Source organism: Oncorhynchus clarkii, chromosome 12, assembly GCF_045791955.1.
Source record: "Oncorhynchus clarkii lewisi isolate Uvic-CL-2024 chromosome 12, UVic_Ocla_1.0, whole genome shotgun sequence".
NCBI classification, from domain to species: Eukaryota; Metazoa; Chordata; class Actinopteri; order Salmoniformes; family Salmonidae; genus Oncorhynchus; species Oncorhynchus clarkii.
The window spans coordinates 21,476,551-21,502,111 of record NC_092158.1 but is presented as its reverse complement, the minus strand read 5'-3'; the positions used below and the strand labels follow the sequence as shown (position 1 = coordinate 21,502,111).

The 25,561-nt window shown below is 45.2% G+C and overlaps 2 protein-coding genes across 4 annotated transcripts in view; one reads left to right on the top strand and one right to left on the bottom strand.

Moving 5' to 3' along the window:
* LOC139422871 (bone morphogenetic protein receptor type-1B-like) overlaps positions 1-14,354 on the top strand; it is a 118,344-nt gene extending 103,990 nt beyond the window's left edge. Inside the window, exons 5-14 of the mRNA XM_071174302.1 lie at positions 4,079-4,238; positions 6,258-6,360; positions 6,671-6,773; positions 9,078-9,174; positions 9,291-9,429; positions 9,727-9,919; positions 10,149-10,446; positions 10,664-10,839; positions 11,111-11,241; positions 11,368-14,354. Of these exons, the coding sequence (XP_071030403.1) occupies positions 4,079-4,238; positions 6,258-6,360; positions 6,671-6,773; positions 9,078-9,174; positions 9,291-9,429; positions 9,727-9,919; positions 10,149-10,446; positions 10,664-10,839; positions 11,111-11,241; positions 11,368-11,493 (1,526 nt within the window). The 3' untranslated portion in view covers positions 11,494-14,354. The remainder of the gene's footprint in view (positions 1-4,078; positions 4,239-6,257; positions 6,361-6,670; positions 6,774-9,077; positions 9,175-9,290; positions 9,430-9,726; positions 9,920-10,148; positions 10,447-10,663; positions 10,840-11,110; positions 11,242-11,367) is intronic.
* A 511-nt stretch (positions 14,355-14,865) lies between these two features.
* The window catches only part of LOC139422870 (netrin receptor UNC5C-like), a 240,879-nt gene continuing 230,183 nt past the window's right edge, over positions 14,866-25,561 (bottom strand). For 2 of the 3 annotated variants that reach the window (XM_071174300.1, XM_071174299.1), the window contains 6 exons: positions 25,234-25,467; positions 23,453-23,602; positions 23,209-23,373; positions 19,073-19,251; positions 15,548-18,605; positions 14,866-15,397 (listed from right to left, as the gene is read on the bottom strand). In XM_071174300.1, coding sequence (XP_071030401.1) covers positions 18,446-18,605; positions 19,073-19,251; positions 23,209-23,373; positions 23,453-23,602; positions 25,234-25,467 — 888 coding nt within the window. In that variant the 3' untranslated portion in view covers positions 14,866-15,397; positions 15,548-18,445. Of the gene's footprint in view, positions 15,398-15,547; positions 18,606-19,072; positions 19,252-23,208; positions 23,374-23,452; positions 23,603-25,233; positions 25,468-25,561 lie in introns of those variants that run through there. The other variant, XM_071174301.1, reaches the window with a different exon arrangement.

The window sequence follows — 25,561 nt, the reverse complement described above, 5'->3', positions numbered from 1 at the left end:
TGTTCCTCTGTCAGGTGTCTACTCAGGATGAGAATTATAATTTTATTTGTTTTCCTTTATTTAACTAAGCAAGTCAGTTAAGAACAAATTATTATTTACAATGACGGCCTACCCCGGCCAAACCCGGACGACGCTGGGCCAATTGTGCGCCGCCCTATGGGACTCCCAATCACGGCCAGATGTGATTCAGCCTGAATTCGAACCAGGGACTTCAGTGACACCTCTTGCGCTGAGATGCAGTGCATTAGACCGCTGTGCCACTCGGGAGCCCAAGACTATAATACTGGCACATACATTTCTCATAATCAAAACACAATAGTGGATTTGTGTATAAGCAGCTGAATAAAAAACAGCTGGTCAGAGAGGTACTGTTAACACTTGCAGGGTCGAGGTAGTAACGAACACAATATTTACCTCAGTGTAAGTGGATACATATATTACTGTTGATGGCTGGCTGGAGTGGGGATGTTGGTTTAGGACCTACAGGGAGACTGTGGTGCAGTAGTTCATGCTCTGGATGACCTAAGCTCACTCCTCCTCCTCCTCTTAATAGCATTACCATGGAGCACAAACAGTGACCATTTAAGTCTTGGTCCATCATTGCTCTGGTTTGCAGTAAGTGGAATCATATAGCGCTTATGACAGATAGAGCATGTCTGTTTTCTCTGTTTTGTCATCAGTCATGACCACTTTGTGTTTATTATTACTCATATGAGACGTGTAACATAGTGTAATATAGGCTTGATGACCGCTGCCTCTCTGAAGGTTGTTGTAGTCACTAGTCGAGGTGCTCTGAGCACTCAGCCCTAAACCGGCTCTCTCTGGTGTAGCAGGCTGAATGGCTGAAAGGCTAAGAGGGGGAGAAGGTACTTTGTATTGCTCCGTGGTTAAGCCTGCCCTATTCTGTGTTATTGTAGTCTGGATGAAACACTTGTGAGGGTGTAGCTGGGCTCTGCTGGATAACCCACAGTAACACTGGCTTAGTCCTGTTAAAAGACCTCCCTCTCTCTCTCCCTCTCTCTCTCTTTCTCTCTCTCTTTCTCTCTCTCTTTCTCTCTCTCTCTCTCTCTTTCTCTCTCTCTCTCTCTCTTTCTCTCTCTCTTTCTCTCTCTCTCTTTCTCTCTCTCTCTCTCTCTTTCTCTCTCTCTCTCTCTTTTTCTCTCTCTCTCTCTCTCTCTCTCTCTCTCTCTGCGTGGGAGTACTAAAACGTTAAAGCTGCTATATGTTGTATTTGATTAAGCTTTACTTTAACAGGGTGTCATATTGAGATCAAGTCTCTTTTTCAAATGAGCCCTGCACATTACAAACAGACACATCAATAAAAAACACAATGAAATACTCATTTGCAAAACATGATCAACAAAAACGAACACAATCTTCACTTAGATCCTTCATGTTTTAGATTCCCTATTGTAAATTTAAAATGTCAACTTAATAAGGCGGTCTCCAACAACATATTCACACCGTATGAATATTCATAGAACATTATAATTGTCTTGTGTTGTATTCATTCATGTATAGGATATACTGCTCATATTGATAGTGAGGTATAAGTATTCATTTGGGGGCTCTGTAACATCGTAAACAAAGGTACAGCCGCAACGTTTCCATTGAGCTGCTCTGCTAAAACGAGTGTGAGATATATGGCCTTGGATATTGAAAGGACATGCCACACACTCGTTACAGAACTGCTCTTGAGACCTCCACACACACACAGAGCACTAGGTATTTCTTGTGAGAGTTCTCCAGTCTTGCTGTGGGTACTAACTGTAGCCCTAGCAGGGCATTGCTGTTCCAGTCTCAGGCAGGAACATTGAGGTGAGGCCGGAAAAATAACAGCAGGGTAGCTTTCACCAGACACTGTCACCGTTTAGATTTTTCAAGCCTGTCTGGAAAGAGTGAGTTGAAGAGTGGAGAAAGTGTCACGTTCGGTAGCATTGATTTACTCTGACTTTAATTTACCTTAGTTATGTGTGCACTTATGTTTTACTACAAGGCTGGTACAGCCATTTGAATGACAGTGTCCATATAATGTGGTTTGGTCTGTCCTGGGTCTATGTCTGGTCTGTCCTGGGTCTATGTCTGGTCTGTCCTGGGTCTATGTCTGGTCTGTCCTGGGTCTATGTCTGGTCTGTCCTGGTTCTATGTCTGGTCTGTCCTGGGTCTATGTCTGGTCAGTCCTGGGTCTATGTCTGGTCAGTCCTGGGTCTATGTCTGGTCAGTCCTGGGTCTATGTCTGGTAAGTCCTGGGTCTATGTCTGGTCAGTCCTGGGTCTATGTCTGGTCAGTCCTGGGTCTATGTCTGGTCAGTCCTGGGTCTATGTCTGGTCAGTCCTGGGTCTATGTCTGGTCTGTCCTGGGTCCATGTCTGGTCAGTCCTGGGTCCATGTCTGGTCTGTCCTGGGTCTATGTCTGGTCAGTCCTGGGTCTATGTCTGGTCAGTCCTGGGTCTATGTCTGGTCTGTCCTGGGTCTATGTCTAGTCTGTCCTGGGTCTATTTCTGGTCTGTCCTGGGTTGACAGTACCAGTCAAAAGTTTGGACACACCTACTCATTCCAGGGATTTTCTTTATTCTTACTATTTTCTACATTGTAGAATAATAGTGAAGACATCAAAACTATGAAATAACACATATGGAATTATGTAATAACCAAAAAGTATTAAACAAATATATATTTTATATTTGAGATTCTTCAATGTAGCCACCCTTTGCCTTGATGACAGCTTTGCACACTCTTGGCATTCTCTCAACCAGCTTCATGAGGTAGTCACCTGGAATGCATTTAAATTAACAGTTGTGCCTTGTTAAAAGTTAATTTGTAGAATTTAATTAGTTCCAAATGTGTTTGAGTCAATCAGTTGTGTTGTGACAAGGTAGGGGTGGTATACAGAAGATTTGGTAAAAGACCATGTCCGTATTATGGAAAGAACAGCTCAAATAAGCAAAGCTAAACGACTGTCCATCATTACTTTAAGACATGAAGGTCAGTCAATACGGACAATTTCAAGAACTTTGAAAGTTTCTTCAAGTGCAGTCGCAAAAACCATTGAGCTCTATGATGAAACTGGCTCTCATGTGGACCGCCACAGGAAATTACCCAGAGTTGCCTCTGCTGCAGAGGATACCTTCATTAGAGTTACCAGACTCAGAAATTACAGCCCAAATAAATGCTTCACAGAGTTCAAGTAACAGACACATCTCAACATCAACTGTTCAGAGGAGACTGCATGAATCAGGCCTACATGGTCAAATTGCTGCAAAGAAACCACTACTAAAGGACACCAATAAGAAGAATAGACTTGCTTAGGCCAAGAAGCACGAGCAATGGACATTAGACAGGTGGAAATCTGTCCTTTGGTCTGATGAGTCGAAATTTGGTGAACGGATGATCTCCGCATGTGTGGTTCACACCATGAAGCATGGGGGAGGAAGTGTGGTGGTGCTTTGCTGGTGACACTGTCAGTGATTTATTTAGAATTCAATTTGCATTTAACCAGCATGGCTACCACAGCATTCCGCAGCGATAGGCCATCCCATCTGGTTTGCACTTTGTGGGACTATAATTTGTTTTTCAACGGGACAATGACCCAACACACATCCAGGCTGTGTAAAGGCTATTTACCAGAAGGAGAGTGATGGAGTGCTGCATCAGATGACCTGGCCTCCACAATCACCCGACCTCAACCCAATTGAGATGGTTTGGGATGAGTTTGACCGCAGAGTGAAGGAAAAGCATCCAACAAGTGCTCAGCATATTTGGGAACTCCTTCAAGACTGTTGGAAAAGTATTCCAGGTGAAGCTGGTTGAGAGAATGCCAAGAGTAAAGCTGTCATCAAGGCCAAGGGTGGCTACTTTGAAAAATCTTAAATATATTTAGATTTGTTTAGTACTTTTGGCTATTACATATATGTTATTTCATAGTTTTTAGGTCTTCACTATTATTCTACAATGTAGAAAGGAGTAAAAATAAAGAAAAACCCTTGAATGAGTAGGTGTGTCCAAACTTTTGACTTCTACTATTTGTCTGGTCTGTCCTGGCGCTAAACCTGGTCTGTCTCCTCTCTGTGTCCCTGTAGCCAATGTGTTGGATACCATAGTGCTACTGAGGAACCCTGTAAGAGACAGGTCAGACAGCAGGAAGGAGAAGGGTGGGAGTACAGCCCTGGCTCCAGCACAGAGGACCCTCTGGTGTCACTGTTACCCTCACTGTTCTGAAGACTCCAACAATACCTGCAGGTATATTACACACACACACACACACACACACACACACACACACACACACACACACACACACACACACACACACACACACACACACACACACACACACACACACACACAAATAGAACTGTGTTGCTACTATGGTTGGTGTGTGATTTTCAAAACATCTTAGAATCAGCTGTATCTATTAGCTTACATTCATGATTACACAGCAGAGGCAATCTGTTATTATCCTATAGAACACCAATTAACTGAACAAAAATACACTGGTGGATTTATCAGGAACTCAAAATGTGTCACAGTGTGTCACTGTGGAAGACATTAACTCAGAGGGCAATGGGATATTATTTAAATACAAGCATTATCACAGATTGATTTATGCCCTGCGACTAGTGAGGTCTGGCCTCTTGACCCCATCTCTGGAGACCTCCCATTCCTCACTTCCCTCATCAACTCATTCCTGACAACTGGCTGCGTGCCCTCGCTCCCCTCCTCAAGAAACCAACACTCAACTCATCTGACGTCAAAAACTATAGACCAATATCCCTTCTTTCTTTACTTTCCAAAAGAGCGTGCTGTCTCTGATCAACTCTCTCGTTATCTCTCTCAGAATGATTATCTTGACCCTAACCAGTCAGGCTTCAAGACAGGTCACTCAACCGAGACTGCTCTTCTCTGTGTCACAGAGGCTCTCCGCACTGCCAAACCTGACTCTCTCTACCTTCGACACTGTGAACCATCAGATCCTCCTCTCCACCCTCTCAGCGCTGGGTGTCTCAGGCTCTATCAGATCCTCCTCTCCACCCTCTCAGCGCTGGGTGTCTCAGGCTCTATCAGATCCTCCTCTCCACCCTCTCAGGGCTGGGTGTCTCAGGCTCTATCAGATCCTCCTCTCTACCTTCTCAAGGCTGGGTGTCTCAGGCTTTCTACACTCTTGGATTGCATCCTACCTGGCAGGCCGCTCCTACCAGGTGACGTGTAGAGGATCTGTGTTTGTACCACGTACTCTCACTACTGGTGTCCCCGAGGGCTCGGTTCTAGGCCCTTTCCTCTTCTCTCTGTACACCAAGTCACTCGGTTCCATCATATCTTCACACAGTCTCACTTATCATTGCTATGTGGATGACACTCAAATACTTTTCTCCTTCTGCCCTTCTGACACCCAGATGGTGACACACATCTCTGCGTGCCTGGCAGATACTGTATATCAGCTTGGATGTCGTCCCACCACCTCAAGCTCAACCTCGACAAGACAGAGCTGCTCTTCCTTCCGGGTAAGGCCTGCCTGCCCAAAGACCTCTCCATCACGGTTGACAACTCCACAGTGTCACCCTCCCAGAGTGCAAAGAACCTTGGCGTGACCCTGGACAACACCCTGTCATTCTCTGCAAACATTAAATCATTGACTCGCTCCTGCATGTTCATGCTCTACAACATCCGTAGAGTCCTACCCCACACAGGAAACAGCGTAGGTCATAATCCAGACACTTGTCATCTCCCAGCTGGAGTCCTGCAGCTCGCTGTTGGCTGGGCTCCATCAAAACCCTGCAACTTCACCAGAACGCTGCAGCCCGCATGGTTTTCAACCTTCCCAAGCTTGACCATGTCACCCCGCTCCTCTGTACACTCCACTGGCTTCCAGTTGAAGCTCGCATCCACTACAAGACCATGGTGCTTTCCTGTGGAGCAGCACGGAGGAACTGCCCCTCCCTACCTTCAGGCTATTCTCAAACCCTACACCCCAACCCTACACCCCAACCCTACACCCCAACCCGAGCGTCTGCTAAATGACTAAGATTTAAATGCAACATTTTAATGTCTCCAGCCACGTATAGTGGTAGATTTAGATGGTTGATATAACCTTCTCAGCACCATGAAATGTGTCATTATAAAATAGCTTGAGATAGTAAAATCCTCTCATATTATGTTGAAAGATTGTTGACTATGGATGATGGTGATGCTTGTGGTGGTGATGATCAAGATGTAATGATGAGGCTAGTGGTGGTGGTGATGATCATGGTATCTCTCCAGGACTGATGGTTGTTGCTTCACCATGGTGGAGGAAGAAGAGGGAAGTCTCCCTGTGCTGACCTCTGGATGTCTGGGGCTGGTAGGCTTAGAGTTCCAGTGCAGGGTAAGTATGCTGTGTGTGTGGCGTATATGGCAAAGCCATGAAGTGCAGGCAGTCACTGTAGAAGCACAGGCAAACCAAATGTATAAGCTCGTCGTTATAAACCATCTATGACTCAGTACATCTCTCCAAGCAATCTCTTAAAATCAGACCGTATGTGCAATGACAGCAATGTGTCATACCAGTCTTGTGTAGAACACAGATTCTTCACCATCAATAAGCAACATTGTAAAAACCCTATAGTCCTTCAAACTGTTGTTTAGTCATTCGGGTTGTGTAGATGTAGCAGTGTGTTTATGGTGTGCCACAACAGGACAACGGGGGTCCCCATCGGAGGAGGGCTGTGGAGTGCTGTACAGACCAGGACTACTGCAATACAGACCTGCATCCTACTTTACCCCCACTGACGACTCCTGGTAAGAGACACAATTCCACCCAGTCAACACACTGACGACCCCTGGTAAGACACACAATTCCACCCAGTCAACACACTGAAACTCCTGAAACTCTTGTGCGCGAGTGGCTTTCAGAGTGGGCTCCCTCAGCCTGTACAGGGGTGTGATGGGTAGTAACAGTTTAAACTGTTACAAACCAGTGTAGTGCTGCTCTGGGGCAGGAGGAGACGGGGGAAGCTGGGGAGAGGCAGAGGGAGGCAGATGAAATGGAGCCAGCAGGCTTGGCTTGTTCTCTCACCCTCTAATGAAAAGGACAGCCTCTCCCCAGGGCCTGCTTGAGTTTCCTGCCCCGCCACGGATGTGAGATATCTGTCCATCTGTCACTCCTCTAGCTACACACTAACAGTCGCGCACACACACAAAGACTAATTGATTTGTCAAATGTGGCAAATTGTAAAATGAGATTATTTCTGTGTGTGTGTGTGTCTATTTTCATGTGTACAGTATGTATGGGAATGATTTACAGGAGGCTGGCAGAAAGGCTGGCAGAAAGGGCAGCACTGGGCTTCAGGATTTGCCATGGCGATGTCAGTGTGACACCGGATCTGTGAGATTCAGGAATGGGATGTGATCGACCACAAACTGAGAGAGGAGCAGGGAGAGTTAGGAACAAGAGAAGAGGAGAGCAGGGAGAGATAGGAACAAGAGAAGAGGGGAGCAGGGAGAGATAGGAACAAGAGAAGAGGGGAGCAGGGGGAGATAGTAACAAGAGAAGAGGGGAGGTGGGGGAGATACGAACAAGAGAAGAGGGGAGCAGGGGGAGATACGAACAAGAGAAGAGGGGAGCAGGGGGAGATACGAACAAGAGAAGAGGGGAGCAGGGGGAGACAGGAACAAGAGAAGAGGGGAGCAGGGGGAGATAGGAACAACAGAAGAGGGGAGCAGGGGGAGATAGGAACAAGAGAAGAGGGGAGCAGAGGAGGATAGGAAAAAGAGAAGAGGGGAGGTGGGGGAGATAGGAGCGAGAGAAGAGGGGAGCAGGGGGAGATAGGAACAAGAGAAGGGGGAGCAGGGGGAGATAGGAACAAGAGAAGAGGGGAGCAGGGGGAGACAGGAACAAGAGAAGAGGGGAGCAGGGGGAGATAGGAACAAGAGAAGAGGGGAGCAGGGGGAGATAGGAACAAGAGAAGGGGGAGCAGGGGGAGACAGGAACAAGAGAAGAGGGGAGCAGGGGGAGACAGGAACAAGAGAAGAGGGGAGCAGGGGGAGATAGGAACAAGAGAAGAGGGGAGCAGGGGGAGATAGGATCAAGAGAAGAGGGGAGCAGAGGAAGATAGGAAAAAGAGAAGGGGGGAGATGGGAGCGAGAGAAGAGGGGAGCAGGGGGAGATAGGAACAAGAGAAGGGGGGAGCAGGGGGAGATAGGAACAAGAGAAGGGGGGAGCAGGGGGAGATAGGAACAAGAGAAGGGGGAGCAGGGGGAGATAGGAACAAGATAAGGGGGGAGCAGGGGGAGATAGGAACAAGAGAAGGGGGAGCAGGGGGAGATAGGAACAAGAGAAGGGGGAGCAGGGGGAGATAGGAACAAGAGAAGGGGGGAGCAGGGAGACATAGGAGCGAGAGAAGAGGGGAGCAGGGGGAGATAGGAACAAGAGAAGGGGGAGCAGGGAGACATAGGAGCAAGAGAAGAGGGGAGCAGAGGAGGATAGGAACAAGAGAAGAGGGTATATGGGGGAGATAGGAAAAAGAGAAGAGGGGAGCAGAGGGAGATAGGAACAAGAGAAGAGGGGAGCAGGGGGAGATAGGAACAAGAGAAGGGGGGAGCAGGGGGAGATAGGAACAAGAGAAGGGGGGAGCAGGGGGAGATAGGAACAAGAGAAGGGGGGAGCAGGGGGAGATAAGAACAAGAGAAGGGGGAGCAGGGGGAGATAGGAACAAGAGAAGGGGGAGCAGGGGGAGATAGGAACAAGAGAAGGGGGGAGCAGGGAGACATAGGAGCGAGAGAAGAGGGGAGCAGGGGGAGATAGGAACAAGAGAAGGGGGGAGCAGGGAGACATAGGAGCGAGAGAAGAGGGGAGCAGAGGAGGATAGGAACAAGAGAAGAGGGTATATGGGGGAGATAGGAAAAAGAGAAGAGAGGAGATGGGCGTTGGAGAGTACAAAGGAAGATCTCTGAGATTTAGCAATATTTGAAAGTTAATTGTTATAAACACATTAATGGAGAACTGGTGCTGTTGAGGTGACCCCGTGTTAGGTTAAGATCTGTGGAGCAGACTAACTGCTATTTCTCTCTCGCTTTCTCTCTCGCTCTCTCTCTCTGCTGTAGATTACGTGGATAGCAGTATCCACCCCATTGTTCTCTTCATCTCTGTCACAGTGTGCTGCATCGTCTTGGTACTCATCATCGTCTTCTGTTACTTCAGGTGAGAGAAAACACATGGACTTTGACTCTGAGGAGATTGGTAACATAGACCAATGTAATGCTTTTAGCAGAATTGTAGCTTTGTATTACTGATGACTTTACCACTGTGTCTTCCAGGTATAAGCGTCAGGAGTCGCGACCTCGCTACAGTATTGGTCTGGAGCAGGATGAGACTTATATCCCTCCTGGAGAATCTCTGAAGGACCTGATAGAACAGTCCCAGAGCTCTGGATCGGGATCAGGACTCCCCCTGCTGGTGAGACCTGAACCTCATCACACACACATTAGCAACCAGGTTCCACGTTTTATTAGTTGAATGTACAGGATATAGATGGTATACAAAAATGTCCAACAAAATGCTTACTTGCAATGGAGAATTAGTCCAGCAATTACAGTGTTGTAGAAAGACCTTCCTCTCTCAATGTGCTAGTTATGTTGAATTAGATGTAGAAATTGTGATAATGACGTACAATGATATAGCATATGAAGATGTTGGTGATTACAGTGTTGATGACGATGATATTGATGACGGTGTGTGTTTTTCTGTGCTCAGGTGCAGCGCACCATAGCCAAGCAGATTCAGATGGTGAAGCAGATAGGTAAGGGCCGCTACGGGGAGGTGTGGATGGGTCGCTGGAGAGGAGAGAGAGTAGCTGTCAAAGTGTTCTTCACCACCGAGGAGGCCAGCTGGTTCAGAGAGACAGAGATCTACCAAACTGTCCTCATGAGACACGAGAACATACTGGGTAAGGAGAGAGGGAGAGATTGTGTGTGTGTGTGTGTGTGTGTGTGTGTGTGTGTGTGTGTGTGTGTGTGTGTGTGTGTGTGTGTGTGTGTGTGTGTGTGTGTGTGTGTGTGTGTGTGTGTGTGTGTGTGTGTGTGTGTGTGTGTGTGTGTGTCGTTGCATGTATGTGTCTCTGTAGGAGTGTGTCTTTCTATCTCCTCAAAGATCTCCCCGTCTCCTCCACTACCCAGGCTTCATAGCAGCGGACATAAAGGGAACAGGCTCGTGGACCCAGCTCTACCTGATCACAGACTACCATGAGAGTGGATCTCTGTACGACTACCTCAAGTCCACCACCCTGGACATCAAGGCCATGCTGCGACTGGCCTACTCCTCAGTGTCAGGCCTCTGTCACCTCCACACAGAGATCTTTGGCACCCAGGGCAAGCCAGCCATCGCCCACAGAGACCTGAAGAGCAAGAACATCCTGGTGAAGAAGAATGGGGCCTGCTGCATCGCTGACCTGGGCCTGGCCGTCAAATTCATCAGGTAGGCCAGGAAGGGACATGTGCCATACATCAGATCATGAGTGTAGAGATAACAAAACATCCTTATAGAGCAGAATAGTTCTACTCCGTTATCTTTGTATACTTTCCCCTGGTAAAAAACATCAGCATCAGTCCAAACTATGGAATCAGTATAGCAATACACATTTATACAAAGACTAAAAATGCAATCTTTCTCCCCCTACTCCTTCCTCTCTCAGTGACACCAACGAGGTGGACATCCCTCCCAACACCAGGGTGGGCACTAAGCGCTACATGCCCCCAGAGGTCCTGGACGAGAGTCTGAACCGGAACCACTTCCAGTCCTACATCATGGCCGACATGTACAGCTTCGGCCTCATCCTTTGGGAGATCGCCCGGCGCTGCGTCTCTGGAGGTCCGGCATGGCCCACAATGTTCTGCTTTACAATGTTTAATATCATTTTCATATGTAAAGTGAGCTGATGTGAACTTTGACCTTATGGGCATTCAGACATTTGCCAAAATGCTGGACCGATTTGTATAGGTTCTTATTCAGTGTTGTTTTTTAATACTGTTCAGTTATTTTACCTTCTTCCAATCTGTGTATTATCTTACCTCCATCTCAGCTGTGATGATGCAGTATGTAGAGATCCAACATCTCTCTCCATGTGACTTGTGTCCTATAGGCATCGTAGAGGAGTACCAGCTGCCCTACCATGACCTGGTGTCCTCTGACCCCTCCTACGAGGACATGAGGGAGGTTGTGTGCATCAAGAGACAGAGGCCCTCATTCGCCAACCGCTGGAACAGTGATGAGGTGAGGAGACCGCCTCTTTGTGATTGTGTTGTATGCTTGAGATCAGTATATTCTTACATAGGTTACTGTGTGTGATGAGTATACAGTATATGATGATTTCTGACCTCAGTGTGTTTGTGTGTTTAGTGTCTCAGACAGATGGGGAAGCTGATGACGGAGTGCTGGGCCCACAACCCAGCCTCTCGCCTCACAGCTCTGAGAGTGAAGAAGACCCTGGCCAAGATGTCTGAGACTCAGGATATCAAACTGTGACACGCTGCTACTGCCACATAGAGACACTCAACACCTAGAGACATGTCCATGGCCTAGTGCCACTCTGCCAGGACCACGGGAGGAGGGCAAGGCGAGTGGGAGAGAGATGGTCAGGGTCTGCTCTCTTTTTGCCCATGCCACTGCCACCTCTGGGACAGAGAGTGTCTGGTGTTGCTTTCTGTGAAAGCTGATTGGCTCTCTAAATGAAGGGGGAACACAAGGACAGACAGTGCCCTATGCAGGAGAGGAGGAGTCACTCTCTCCCTCACAGTAGAGGGTTAGGAGGGTGGGGGTCCTGCTCTGTCCATCTAAAGCCATATAACAGTGTTTGTTTTTGTGGTAACACTTTATTTGAATTAGCCACCATCAATCCCCTTCAATCCAATGTCAGAATGTTCATGAAACTTTGACATGTTTACAACATTTATGTAGGGTTATGAGGCTAGTTCAAATAAAGTGTTACCGTTGTTGCCCATTGTGCTATTTATTCCTCTTTTTTTTTTTTTTTTTACAACTGTAGAGAAATCTCTACATACTGTTGGAAGTGAAGTAAATATCTCTTGCAGCATTACTGCTTTAGAAACCCAGGCATTTGTTTCTTCTATTCACACAGGAAAACACACAGCTTCAATATTGACCTACATGTGAGCCATTCTTAGTCCCCTGAAATGTCTATGTACTGTTTCAACAACTAACTATAGGAGAAAATGATACATCATGGTTAATACGCTTGGGGGTGATGTTACTCAGGCTAGCTGATGGTTAATAAGCTTGGGGGTGATGTTACTCAGGCTAGCTGATGGTTAATAAGCTTGGGGGTGATGTTACTCAGACTAGCTGATGGTTAATAAGCTTGGGGGTGATGTTACTCAGGATAGCTGATGGTTAATAAGCTTGGGGGTGATGTTACTCAGGCTAGCTGATGGTTAATAAGCTTGGGGGTGATGTTACTCAGACTAGCTGATGGTTAATAAGCTTGGGGGTGATGTTACTCAGGCTAGCTGATGGTTAATAAGCTTGGGGGTGATGTTACTCAGGATAGCTGATGGTTAATAAGTTTGGGGGTGATGTTACTCAGGCTAGCTGATGGTTAATAAGCTTGGGGGTGATGTTACTCAGGCTAGCTGATGGTTAATAAGCTTGGGGGTGATGTTACTCAGGCTAGCTGATGGTTAATAAGCTTGGGGGTGATGTTACTCAGGCTAGCTGATGGTTATTACGCTTGGGGGTGATCTTACTCAGGCTAGCTGATGGTTAATAAGCTTGGGGGTGATGTTACTCAGACTAGCTGATGGTTAATAAGCTTGGGGGTGATGTTACTCAGGATAGCTGATGGTTAATAAGCTTGGGGGTGATGTTACTCAGGCTAGCTGATGGTCAATAAGCTTGGGGTGATGTTACTCAGACTAGCTGATGGTTAATAAGCTTGGGGGTGATGTTACTCAGGCTAGCTGATGGTTATTACGCTTGGGGGTGATGTTACTCAGGCTAGCTGATGGTTAATAAGCTTGGGGGTGATGTTACTCAGGATAGCTGATGGTTAATAAGCTTGGGGGTGATGTTACTCAGGATAGCTGATGGTTAATAAGTTTGGGGGTGATGTTACTCAGGCTAGCTGATGGTTAATAAGCTTGGGGGTGATGTTACTCAGGCTAGCTGATGGTTATTACGCTTGGGGGTGATGTTACTCAGGCTAGCTGATGGTTAATACGCTTGGGGGTGATGTTACTCAGGCTAGCTGATGGTTAATAAGCTTGGGAGTGATGTTACTCAGGCTAGCTGATGGTTAATAAGCTTGGGGGTGATGTTACTCAGGATAGCTGATGGTTAATAAGCTTGGGGGTGATGTTACTCAGGATAGCTGATGGTTAATAAGCTTGGGGGTGATGTTACTCAGGATAGCTGATGGTTAATAAGCTTGGGGGTGATGTTACTCAGGCTAGCTGATGGTTAATAAGCTTGGGGGTGATGTTACTCAGACTAGCTGATGGTTAATAAGCTTGGGGGTGATGTTACTCAGGCTAGCTGATGGTTAATAAGCTTGGGGGTGATGTTACTCAGGATAGCTGATGGTTAATAAGCTTGGGGGTGATGTTACTCAGGCTAGCTGATGGTTAATAAGCTTGGGGGTGATGTTACTCAGACTAGCTGATGGTTAATAAGCTTGGGGGTGATGTTACTCAGGATAGCTGATGGTTAATAAGTTTGGGGGTGATGTTACTCAGGCTAGCTGATGGTTATTACGCTTGGGGGTGATGTTACTCAGGCTAGCTGATGGTTATTACGCTTGGGGGTGATGTTACTCAGGCTAGCTGATGGTTAATAAGCTTGGGGGTGATGTTACTCAGGATAGCTGATGGTTAATAAGCTTGGGGGTGATGTTACTCAGGCTAGCTGATGGTTAATAAGCTTGGGGGTGATGTTACTCAGACTAGCTGATGGTTAATAAGCTTGGGGGTGATGTTACTCAGGCTAGCTGATGGTTAATAAGCTTGGGAGTGATGTTACTCAGGCTAGCTGATGGTTTAATAAGCTTGGGAGTGATGTTACTCAGGCTAGCTGAGTCATGCCAATAAGATGGTCTCCCCCATGGTTGTCTTGTTACTGTAATATGAAGAAAAAAAATCTCCCCTCACGGTATTGAATTGTTAATAATAATATTGAAATGTATTGATACTGATGGACTTAATCATGTTAAATGTCCGTTTTGGTTTGCCTTTGGCTTGTCTACAGAATAACTCCCTGACCGTCCACTCCACCACTATGGCGCGTGCCTTATTTCATCTGTACATATGGTACATATGTGTATAAGAGAGTGTGTGGACCAGGAGAACATTCCCTAATAAAATGATGTCAACGTCTATATCATCTCCTTTTTAGAGGAATTAGATGATTTCTCACTCACTCACACACACACACACACACACACACACACACACACACACACACACACACACACACACACACACACACACACACACACACACACACACACACACACACACACACACACACACACACACACACACACACACACACACACACACACACACACACACACACACACAAAAAACAGCAGAAATATCCTACAGGAATAGGAAAATCAAGGAAATCCCACACCTTGGGTCAAAGGGATCTGGGGTTAGGGGTATGGTAGAGCAGGGTTTCCCAAACTTGGATCTCAGAGGGTGCACTACACAGCTGATTCAAATCTCAACTAATCATCAAGGTTTGATTATTAAAATCAGCTGTGTAGTTAGGGGAAAAAACGAAACACGCACCTCTTGGGGTTGAGGACCGAGTGTTGGAAACACTGTGGTAGTTAGTGTTAGGGTTGAACCAAGATGTGGAAAAGGAGAGTCGGACTCTGCATTCAGTGTTGCATATAAATATAATTTATTATTAGTTTTAAAAATTATTTCTTACACTTTGTACAGGAACTTGACAGAGGAAATGCAAGCATTTGCAAGTAACATGAGAGTCAGAACAATAATTAGCTACGTTCTCACTATACAATATTACCCATGAAGCCTCAGGAGAACGATGGAATGCAACAGCTAGCACTTTTCAGTACCTACATTTTGTTTATAAAGAATGCAAAGTTTGCATAGACGGCTTTAGAAAAATTCCCAACTGTCAAGACAAAATGATTTGAACCAAAACGAATCAAATGACTGTCGTCAGTACTGCTGCTGTAAAGGAATGTTTTGTTGACAGTTATCTTCAGTTATTTTACACATACACATATGCTATCATACAATCCTTATACTGAATTTCCCATTTCAAATATAAATAAATAGATAATGCATAACATTTCCCATTATTTCACCTATTTCTATTCCCCCTGCTCAACGTCAACAGCAACTGTCCTTCAGTAACTTGGCGCGAAACAATCAAATGACACCTGTTTCTATTCCCCCTGCTCAACGTCAACAGCAACTGTCATTCAGTAACTTGGCGCGAAACAATCAAATGACACGTATTTCTATTCCCCCTGCTCAACGTCAACAGCAACTGTCCTTCAGTAACTTGGCGCGAAACAATCAAATGACACCTATTTTGACCTGATGAAAGAGAACGCTAGTGTGGAATTGTACATAATATTATGTCAATTATTTGGTAAAAAGACAATCGTATCAGGCTGCATCAGTCCTAAGAAAAAATATATTTGTCTATCAACAAATTACCCATCTTCCACCTTGGGAGACAGACTCGCATCTCTTCCACTACCCTGGTTCTGTCTCATATGAATGAGGTCATCATCAGAGGACCATACATGATGAGAGCAGATTGAGATTCTACATTATACGGTTCCCACTAGATGACCAACCTGCAAAGTCAGTCAAAATTGTCTATATTGGAAACATATATGAAAATAAACTAAGGTTAAGGTTAGGGTTAGGTATAAGGTTACCAGTGAGGTTAAGGTTAGGGCTAGGTTCAAAATCTGATTTGAAGAAGCTACATTTTAGAACTTCTGATTTTGTAACTTGGCCAGACATTGATGACCATACTATGCTGAGCGATAACTACTGAACTTTGACCTTTTGATTGACTGACCTCTCACTGACCTCTCAAACAGTTCCATCTATCAGCATCATTGGTTTTATGGGCTAATAAACCAACACTTGATAGCGCAATCTAAACCAAAATATATACTTTTCAAATTAAATAGGCAAATTGTAAATAATTGAAGAATAGAAAGTAACAAAAAATAATTGTAAAACAATAATAATACACAACAGGAATGACAACAGTTAATATTAATGATGACAGTCTTACTAACACTGTAAAAGGTTAGAGTTTTCAATGTTCTGCTTATGTACAGGTTGTTCTACTGGCTTATTTCAGTGACTGTACAGTAGGCGTCATTAACAAGAGAATCCACCAGGGGGCACGTTGACACAATGAAAAGAAAGGGAACACAAGAGAACTCCAAGGCTATGTTTACACGGGCAGCTAAATTCTGATATTGTTTTACTAATTTGTCTTTTGACCAATCAGATCAGCTCTGAAAAAGATCTGCTGTGAAAAGATCTGATTGGTCAAAAGATGGCTGTGTGTAAACGCAGCCTAAAGTAATCAATATTAGACTGCATAAAATACAGGAGACATATTTGTGTATAAATAGATGTGTTAAATACAGACGTATATAGTCACCGAAACAAGTTCTTTCATTAGAAATGTTGACGAGTCCTTAAACAGTATTGTTGGTTCCAGGAGTTACCATGAGGATCCATTGGGCAGTTGAAATGGGAGGGGCCTTCCCCACTTCCTCTGTCCACACCCCTTCCCATGTTCCTCTGCTCTGAGCCAGTCTGTCACCACAGAGAGACGTCCATGAGGTCATCCAATATATGGACAGAACTATCAAGCGTTTCCTAGGAAACTGTATCACGGTAAAGAAAACTGTACCAGAGAGGGTACAGACAAGGCTCACTAACATCCTAGTTCAATATATTGAAAGTGGAGCGCGGCTATGCTAAGTATATTGAACAAGATATAAACGCAACATGTAAAGTGTTGGTCCCATTTCTCATGAGCTGAAATAAAAGATCCCAGAAATGTTCCATATGCACAAAAAGCTTATTTCGCTCTAAATTTTCTGCACAAATGTGTTTACATTCCTGTTAGTGAGCATTTCGTCTTAGAAAAGATAGTCCATTCACCTGACATGTGTAGCATATCAGGAAGCTGATTAAACAGCATGATCATTACACAGGTGCACCTTGTGCTGGGGACAATCAAAAGTCACTCTAAAATGTACATGTATACCACATGTAACCACGTCAGTCCAGGACCTCCACTGCCAGCTTCTTCACCTGTGGGAGGGTCTGAGACACGCCACCTGGACAGCTGATGAAACTGTGAGTTTGCACAACAAGAATAATTGTTGCACAAACGGTCAGAAACCGTCTCAGCGAAGCTCATCTGTGTGCTCGTCATCCTCATCAGGCCTTTGACCTGACTGCAGTTTGGCGTCGTAACAGGCTTCATTGGGAAAATGCGCATCTTCGATGGCCACTGGCACACTGTGCTCTTCAGGATTGAATCCCAGTTTAAATTGTACCGGGCAGATGACAGACAGCGTGTTTGGTGTTGTGTGGGTGAGCACTTTGCTGAAGTCAACATTGCGAACAGAGGTGGGGTTATGGTATGGCCAGGAATAAGCTACGTACACGAACACAATTGCATTTTATTGATGGCAATTTGAATGCACAGAGATACTGTGACGAGACCTGAGGCCCATTGTGGTGCCATTCATCCACCACCATCACCTCATGTTTCAGCATGCACAGCCCCATGTCACGAGAATCTGTATTCCTGGAATTCCTGGAAGCTGAAAATGTTCCAGTTCTTCCATGGCCTGCATACTCACCAGACATGTCACCCATTGAGCGGGTTCAGGATGCTCTGGATCGACATGTACGACAGCGTGTTCCAGTTCCCGCCAATATCCAGCAACTTTGCACAGGCATTGAAGAGGAATGGGACAACATTCCACAGGCTACAATCAACAGTCTGATCCACTCTATGTGAAGGAGATGTGTAGCGCGGCATGAGGCAAATGGTGGTCACACCAGATACTGCCTGGTTTTCTGATCTACGCCCCTACCTTTTTTTAAGGTGTCTGTGACCAACAGATGCATATCTGTATTCCCAGTCATGTGAAATCCATAGATTAGGGCCTAATGAGTTTATTTCAATTCACTGATTTCCTTATATGAACTGTAACTCACAAAACCTATGAAATTGTTGCATGTTGCGTTTATATTTTTGTTCAGTGTATGTTTGTGTGTGTGTCTCTATGGATGTGTGTTCTCTGATGGAAGAGAGGTCTTGCTCTGCCTGTCCTGTATTTCTGCCTGTCCTGTGTTCCTCTCTCTCTTCTTTTCTCTGTGACTCATCTCTTACTCCTCCCTGGAACTTCCTGTTCTTTGAAGGACGGGTGTCAGTGGTCTGTTGCCATGAGCACGAGGTTCTCATGGCGACCCATCTCCTCCAGCACGGCAGCCAGGCGGCCGAGGTTCCCGTCAGGGAAGTGTTGGGCCTCCCAAAGGTCCAGAATCACCCCCGTAGGACTGGATTTAGTGGCAAAGTAATTCAAATACCTGATATATATATATATATAGAGAGAGAGAGAGAGACAGAGAGACAGCGAGAGAGAGACAGAGAGAGCGAGAGAGAGACAGAGAGAGCGAGAGAGAGAAAGAAAGACAGACAGAGAGGTAGAGAGACGGAGAGGGAGGTTATATGGAGTTTGCATGAACAAAAACAAGTTTAAAAGCGGACAGTCAAACATGAAATGGTCAGAACTACTTTCATCCAGCTCTGAGCTCTCTGAAAGGTAGGGAGAGGTGGAGTAAGGGTGTGGGTGAGAAAGGGGATAAGAGGTGAGGGAGGGGGAACGATGGAGGGTAAAGTCATCCCTCCTGCTGCTAGTTTAACTCCTACTGCTGTCTGTGATAAGGGAGACCCTGCTGTTTATACACACACACACACACGCACACGCACACACACACACACACACACACACACACACACACACACACATCATACGGTCCCATCCCGTCCTCACCTGTCCAGGTTCAGTTTGTGTGCCAGCATCCTCCAGTCGTTTCCTCGGTTCTGTGGGGCGTCCAGGCTGCCACAGAGCTTCTGTCTGATGGAGAGGGGAATGCGGAAGGCATTGGGCCCCACCAGGGTTGTGATGTTACTGGCTGGGTCCAGCAGAGACGTGTCGATACTCTGGGTGTCCTGGAGATGGAGATGGAGGAGAGAGATTGATGTCAGTACAGGATACAACTATTTGATTTGATTGAAATGATTATTTGGGAGAAGATTGTTAGAGCTAGTGTTACAAGTTCTCATTTGAATTAGCGCATGTATTCATAACATTATTCCAGTCAGATAGTAGTAAGGTAGACACGCTCAGAGAGAACAGGAGCTACGCCTGGCCTCTAGTCAGATAGTAAGGTCTGGACACGCTCAGAGAGAACAGGAGCTACGCCTGGCCTCTAGTCAGATAGTAAGGTCTGGACACGCTCAGAGAGAACAGGGGCTACAGTAAGACCAGGGCTAGAGCAAAGCACTCTATCCACTGTGCCCTGTACAATCTCTGTTTCAATTATCTCTTACTCAACCATTCTCCTTGTGAGGGGGTTGTCAGAGTGCGATTGGAGTGATTACTCCCTTAGAGCTGTGCTCTGTGTGGAGCTACGAAAAATAAAATAAGTCATAAAAGACAAGCTTTCACAGAAAGGGCAGCGAGTGCAGCAGGCTCAAGGCTCACTGTCTGAGTAAAATAGTTCACTGACAGAAGACTAAACTCTCACTCAACCCCTGACAACCAGGAGGGACAAAGACATGGAAAAAGACAGGAATATACAATATAACAGCAGCCTCAACTCAAGTTAGCAGTAAGCCAGTTAGACTAAATCAAGTTAGTCTGATTTGTCTGAGCATGCATGCATGATTCTGCAAATACTGTGCCTTTGGGAAGTATTCACATCCCTTGACTTTTTCCATATTTCGTTGTGTTACAGCCTGAATTGAAATGAATTAAATGTAGATGTTGTGTCACCGGCCTACACACAATACCCCATAATGTCAAAGTGGAATTATGCTTTTAGAATGTTACAAATTAATAAAAAAATGAAAAGCTGAAATGTCTTGAGTCAATAAGTATTCAACCCCTTGGTTATGGCAAGCCTAAATAAGTTCAGGAGTAAAAAAAATTGCTTAACAAGTCACACAATGAGTTGCATGGACTCACTCTGTGAGCAATAATAGTGTTTAACATGAATTCTGAATGACTACCTCATCTCTGTACCCCAGGCATACAATTATCTGTAAGGTCCCTCAGTCGAGCAGTCAATTTCAAACACAGATTCAAGCACAAAGACTAAGAAGGTGTCCCAATGCCTCACAAAGAAGGACAGCTATTGGTACTGTAGATGGGTAAGCATTGTAAAGTTATTAAGCATTGTATAGTTATTCATTACACTTTGGAAGGTGTATCAATACACCCAGTAACTATAAAGATACAGGCGTCCTCCCTAACTCAGTTGCCAGAGAGGAAGAAAACCACTCAGGGATTTCACCATGAGGCCAATGGTGACTTTAAAACAGTTACAGAGTTTAATGGCTGTGATAGGAGATAACTGAGGATGGATCAACAACATTGTAGTTACTCCACAATACTAACCTAAATGACGGAGGGAAAAGAAGGAAGCCTGTGCAGAATAAAAATATTTCAAAATACAGTGCCTTGCGAAAGTATTCGGCCCCCTTGAACTTTGCGACCTTTTGCCACATTTCAGGCTTCAAACATAAAGATATAAAACTGTATTTTTTTGTGAAGAATCAACAACAAGTGGGACACAATCATGAAGTGGAACGACATTTATTGGATATTTCAAACTTTTTTAACAAATCAAAAACTGAAGAATTGGGTGTGCAAAATTATTCAGCCCCTTTACTTTCAGTGCAGCAAACTCTATCCAGAAGTTCAGTGAGGATCTCTGAATGATCCAATGTTGACCTAAATGACTAATGATGATAAATACAATCCACCTGTGTGTAATCAAGTCTCTGTATAAATGCACCTGCACTGTGATAGTCTCAGAGGTCCGTTAAAAGCGCAGAGAGCATCATGAAGAACAAGGAACACACCAGGCACGTCCGAGATACTGTTGTGAAGAAGTTTAAAGCCGGATTTGGATACAAAAAGATTTCCCAAGCTTTAAACATCCCAAGGAGCACTGTGCAAGCGATAATATTGAAATAGAAGGAGTATCAGACCACTGCAAATCTACCAAGACCTGGCCGTCCCTCTAAACTTTCAGCTCATACAAGGAGAAGACTGATCAGAGATGCAGCCAAGAGGCCCATGATCACTCTGGATGAACTGCAGAGATCTACAGCTGAGGTGGGAGACTCTGTCCATAGGACAACAATCAGTCATATATTGCACAAATCTGGCCTTTATGGAAGAGTGGCAAGAAGAAAGCCATTTCTTAAAGATATCCATAAAAAGTGTCGGTTAAAGTTTGCCACAAGCCACCTGGGAGACACACCAAACATGTGGAAGAAGGTGCTCTGGTCAGATGAAACCAAAATTGAACTTTTTGGCAACAATGCAAAACGTTATGTTTGGCGTAAAAGCAACACCCTGAACACACCATCCCCAATGTCAAACATCCCCAATGGCATCATGGTTTGGGCCTGCTTTTCTTCAGCAGGGACAGGGAAGATGGTTAAAATTGATGGGAAGATGGATGGAGCCAAATACAGGACCATTCTGGAAGAAAACCTGAAGGAGTCTGCAAAAGACCTGAGACTGGGACGGAGATTTGTCTTCCAACAAGACAATGATCCAAAACATAAAGCAAAATCTACAATGGAATGGTTCAAAAATAAACATATCCAGGTGTTAGAATGGCCAAGTCAAAGTCCAGACCTGAATCCAATCGAGAATCTGTGGAAAGAACTGAAAACTGCTGTTCACAAATGCTCTCCATCCAACCTCACTGAGCTCGAGCTGTTTTGCAAGGAGGAATGGGAAAAAATGTCAGTCTCTCGATGTGCAAAACTGATAGAGACATACCCCAAGCGACTTACAACTGTAATCGCAGCAAAAGGTGGCGCTACAAAGTATTAACTTAAGGGGGCTGAATAATTTTGCACGCCCAATTTTTCAGTTTTTGATTTGTTAAAAAAGTTTGAAATATCCAATAAATGTCGTTCCACTTCATGATTGTGTCCCACTTGTTTTTGATTCTTCACAAAGAAATACAGTTTTATATATTTATGTTTGAAGCCTGAAATGTGGCAAAAGGTCGCAAAGTTCAAGGGGGCCGAATACTTTCGCAAGGCACTGTATGTATCCTATTTGCACTTAAGTAATTCTGCAAAGAACGTGGCATAGAAATGACTTCATGTCCTGAATACAAAGTGTAATGTTTGGGGCAAATCCAACAACATCACTGAATACCACTCTTCATATTTTGAAGCATGGTGGTGGCTGCATCATGTTATGGGTATGCTTGTCAACGGCAAGGACTAGGGAGTTTTTTTTAGGTAAAAAGAAAAGGTATACAGCTAAGCAAAGGCAAAATCCTAGAAGAAAACCTAGTTCAGTTTGCTATCCAACAGACACTGGGAGACAATTTCAACTTTCAGCATAAACACAAAGCCAACTTTACACTGGAGTTGCTTACCAAGATGACATTGAATGTTCCTGAGTGGCCTAGTTACAGTTTTGCCTTAAATCGGCTTGAAATTCTATGGCAAGACTTTAAAATGGCTGTCTAGCAATGATCAACAACCAACTTGACAGAGTTTGAAGAATGTTTTAAAGAATAATGTTCAAATATTGTACATTCCAGGTGTACAAAGCTCTTAGAGACTTACCCAGACAGACTCACAGCTGTAATCGCTGCTAAACGTGAGTCTAACATGTTTTGACTCATGGGGCTGAATACATATCTAATCAAGATATACTTGTGTTTAATTTGTCTTTTTTAAATATTTTTTTTTACAAATGTTAGAATTTTTCTTCCACTTCAACATTACAGAGTATTTTGTGTAGATCGCTGACAAAAAAATTGCAATTAAATCAATTTGAATCCCACCTTCTAACCCAGGTCTGATATACTTCATTAGTTCACTATATGTATGTACTGTATCTGGATACAGTTACTATTTCCATACCTCTGAGAGGGTAGTGTCGAGCTGGAAGATCTGTCCCTCCCCCTCCACCTGTCGAACACACAGCTTACAGGCCAGGTTGACGGTGCTGGGACAGAACCTCTCCAGGGTGAAAGTACAGTGGAGGTTCCTCTGGGACCCAGACCACACCTGCTGGAATGACAACTCCTGGGGAGAGAAGGGGGTGGGGGTTATACTAGCACCAAGGGTGTTTGTGTGTGTCTTTACATTCCGTGTGTGTGTGTACCTGGTACTTGGCTAGTAGCTTGCTTTTCCACAGTGTGTGTGGGACATCGTGGATGGACAGTCGCAGGTTGTGGGTGCTGTCCTTGAAGTTGAGTGTCTTTGGTTCATCCAGGAGTTTCCCTCCCATCTGTTTCTCCATCTGCAAAACCTCCTACAGGCACACAGAGACAGACACACAGAGACAGAAACACAGAGTCAGACACACAGCGACAGAAACACAGAGACAGACACAGAGAGACAGACACACAGAGACAGACACACAGAGACAGACACACAGAGACAGAAAGACAGCGTCAAACACACAGTGACAGATACACAGTGACAGAAACACAGAGACAGACACACAGAGACAGACACACAGAGACAGATACACAGTGACAGATACACAGCGACAGACACACAGAGACAGACACACAGAGACAGACACACAGAGACAGATACACAGCGACAGATACACAGCGACAGACACACAGAGACAGACACACAGAGACAGACACACAGAGACAGACACACAGAGACAGACACACAGAGACAGACACATAGAGACAGACACACAGCGACAGAAACACAGCGTCAAACACACAGCGACAGACACACCGCGACCAACACACATCAACAGACACACAGAGACAGACACACAGAGACAGACACACAGAGACAGACACACAGAGACAGACACACAGAGACAGACACAGAGAGACAGACACACAGAGACAGACACACAGAGACAGACACACAGAGACAGACACACAGAGACAGACACAGAGAGACAGACACACAGAGACAGACACACAGAGACAGATACACAGAGACAGACACACAGAGACAGACACACAGCGACAGAAACACAGCGTCAAACACACAGCGACAGAAACACAGAGACAGACACACAGAGACAGACACACAGAGACAGACACACAGAGACAGACACACAGCGACAGAAACACAGTGTCAAACACACAGCGACAGACACACCGCGACCAACACACATCAACAGACACACAGAGACAGACACACCGAGACAGACACACAGAGACAGACACACAGAGACAGACACACAGAGACAGACACACAGAGACAGACACACAGTGAAAGACAAGTTTAGATTTGACTGTGGAATGAATCACACAATCACCATATACTCATTTATCGGAATTCTGTGTTGTAACTTCCTATAAAATGTGTTTGCTTTTCAAATCAGGCTTTGAATATAATTTCAGCAGGCATTATGTACTTACCAACCATGTGATAACCCATCTATAAACATACACAACATGTGACATTCACATCTACATTCAACATGATCATTCTTAATCTCACTACTCATTCCCAAACATAATAACTGGGTCCTATTCTCCTCCTAAAAAAGTAGTAATGAGACCTTGTCTTTCTTCACTGAAGGTGGAAGGAGGTGATGGGGGAGGACAATGGGGGAGGAGGAGATAGAATAAATATCAAATATGGCTCATATTTGCAAGGGCACGGCACCATTTCTCTAGGAGCAGCTTGGCCTTGGAGATTATATTCAAATGCATGTGCTCATCTTCCCTTATTACTGCACACAAACACAGCCCCCACTGCTTACCTGCCTACCTGCCTCCCACACTGCATCTGCTGGCTACTCACTCACACACACACACACACACACACACACACACACACACACACACACACACACACACACACACACACACACACACACACACACACACACACACACACACACACACACACACACACACACACACACACACACACACACACACACACACACACACTTACTTTGAATGAGTCCTGTGTGTCATCCAGGCAGTAAACTCTAATGTGGTACTCAAGGGCGGGGCAGGTGACGGGGCCGAAGATGGCCAGTTTCAGTCTCTTGGTGGTGGCCGCGCTGCAGGACTGGCCCACCAGGCAGTATGTCCCTAAGGTCTCTGTCAGGATGTGACATGCCTCCTCATCCATCTGGATGTAACAGGGAGTGGTGAAGTTCTCCTCTCCTACCACCACCACCTCCTAGAGAGAGAGAGAGGGGGGGGGGGGGGGGGGTGAGAGAGCGTGTGTGTGTGTGTGTGTGTGTGTGTATCTGCAATAGACCAACATGTATGAG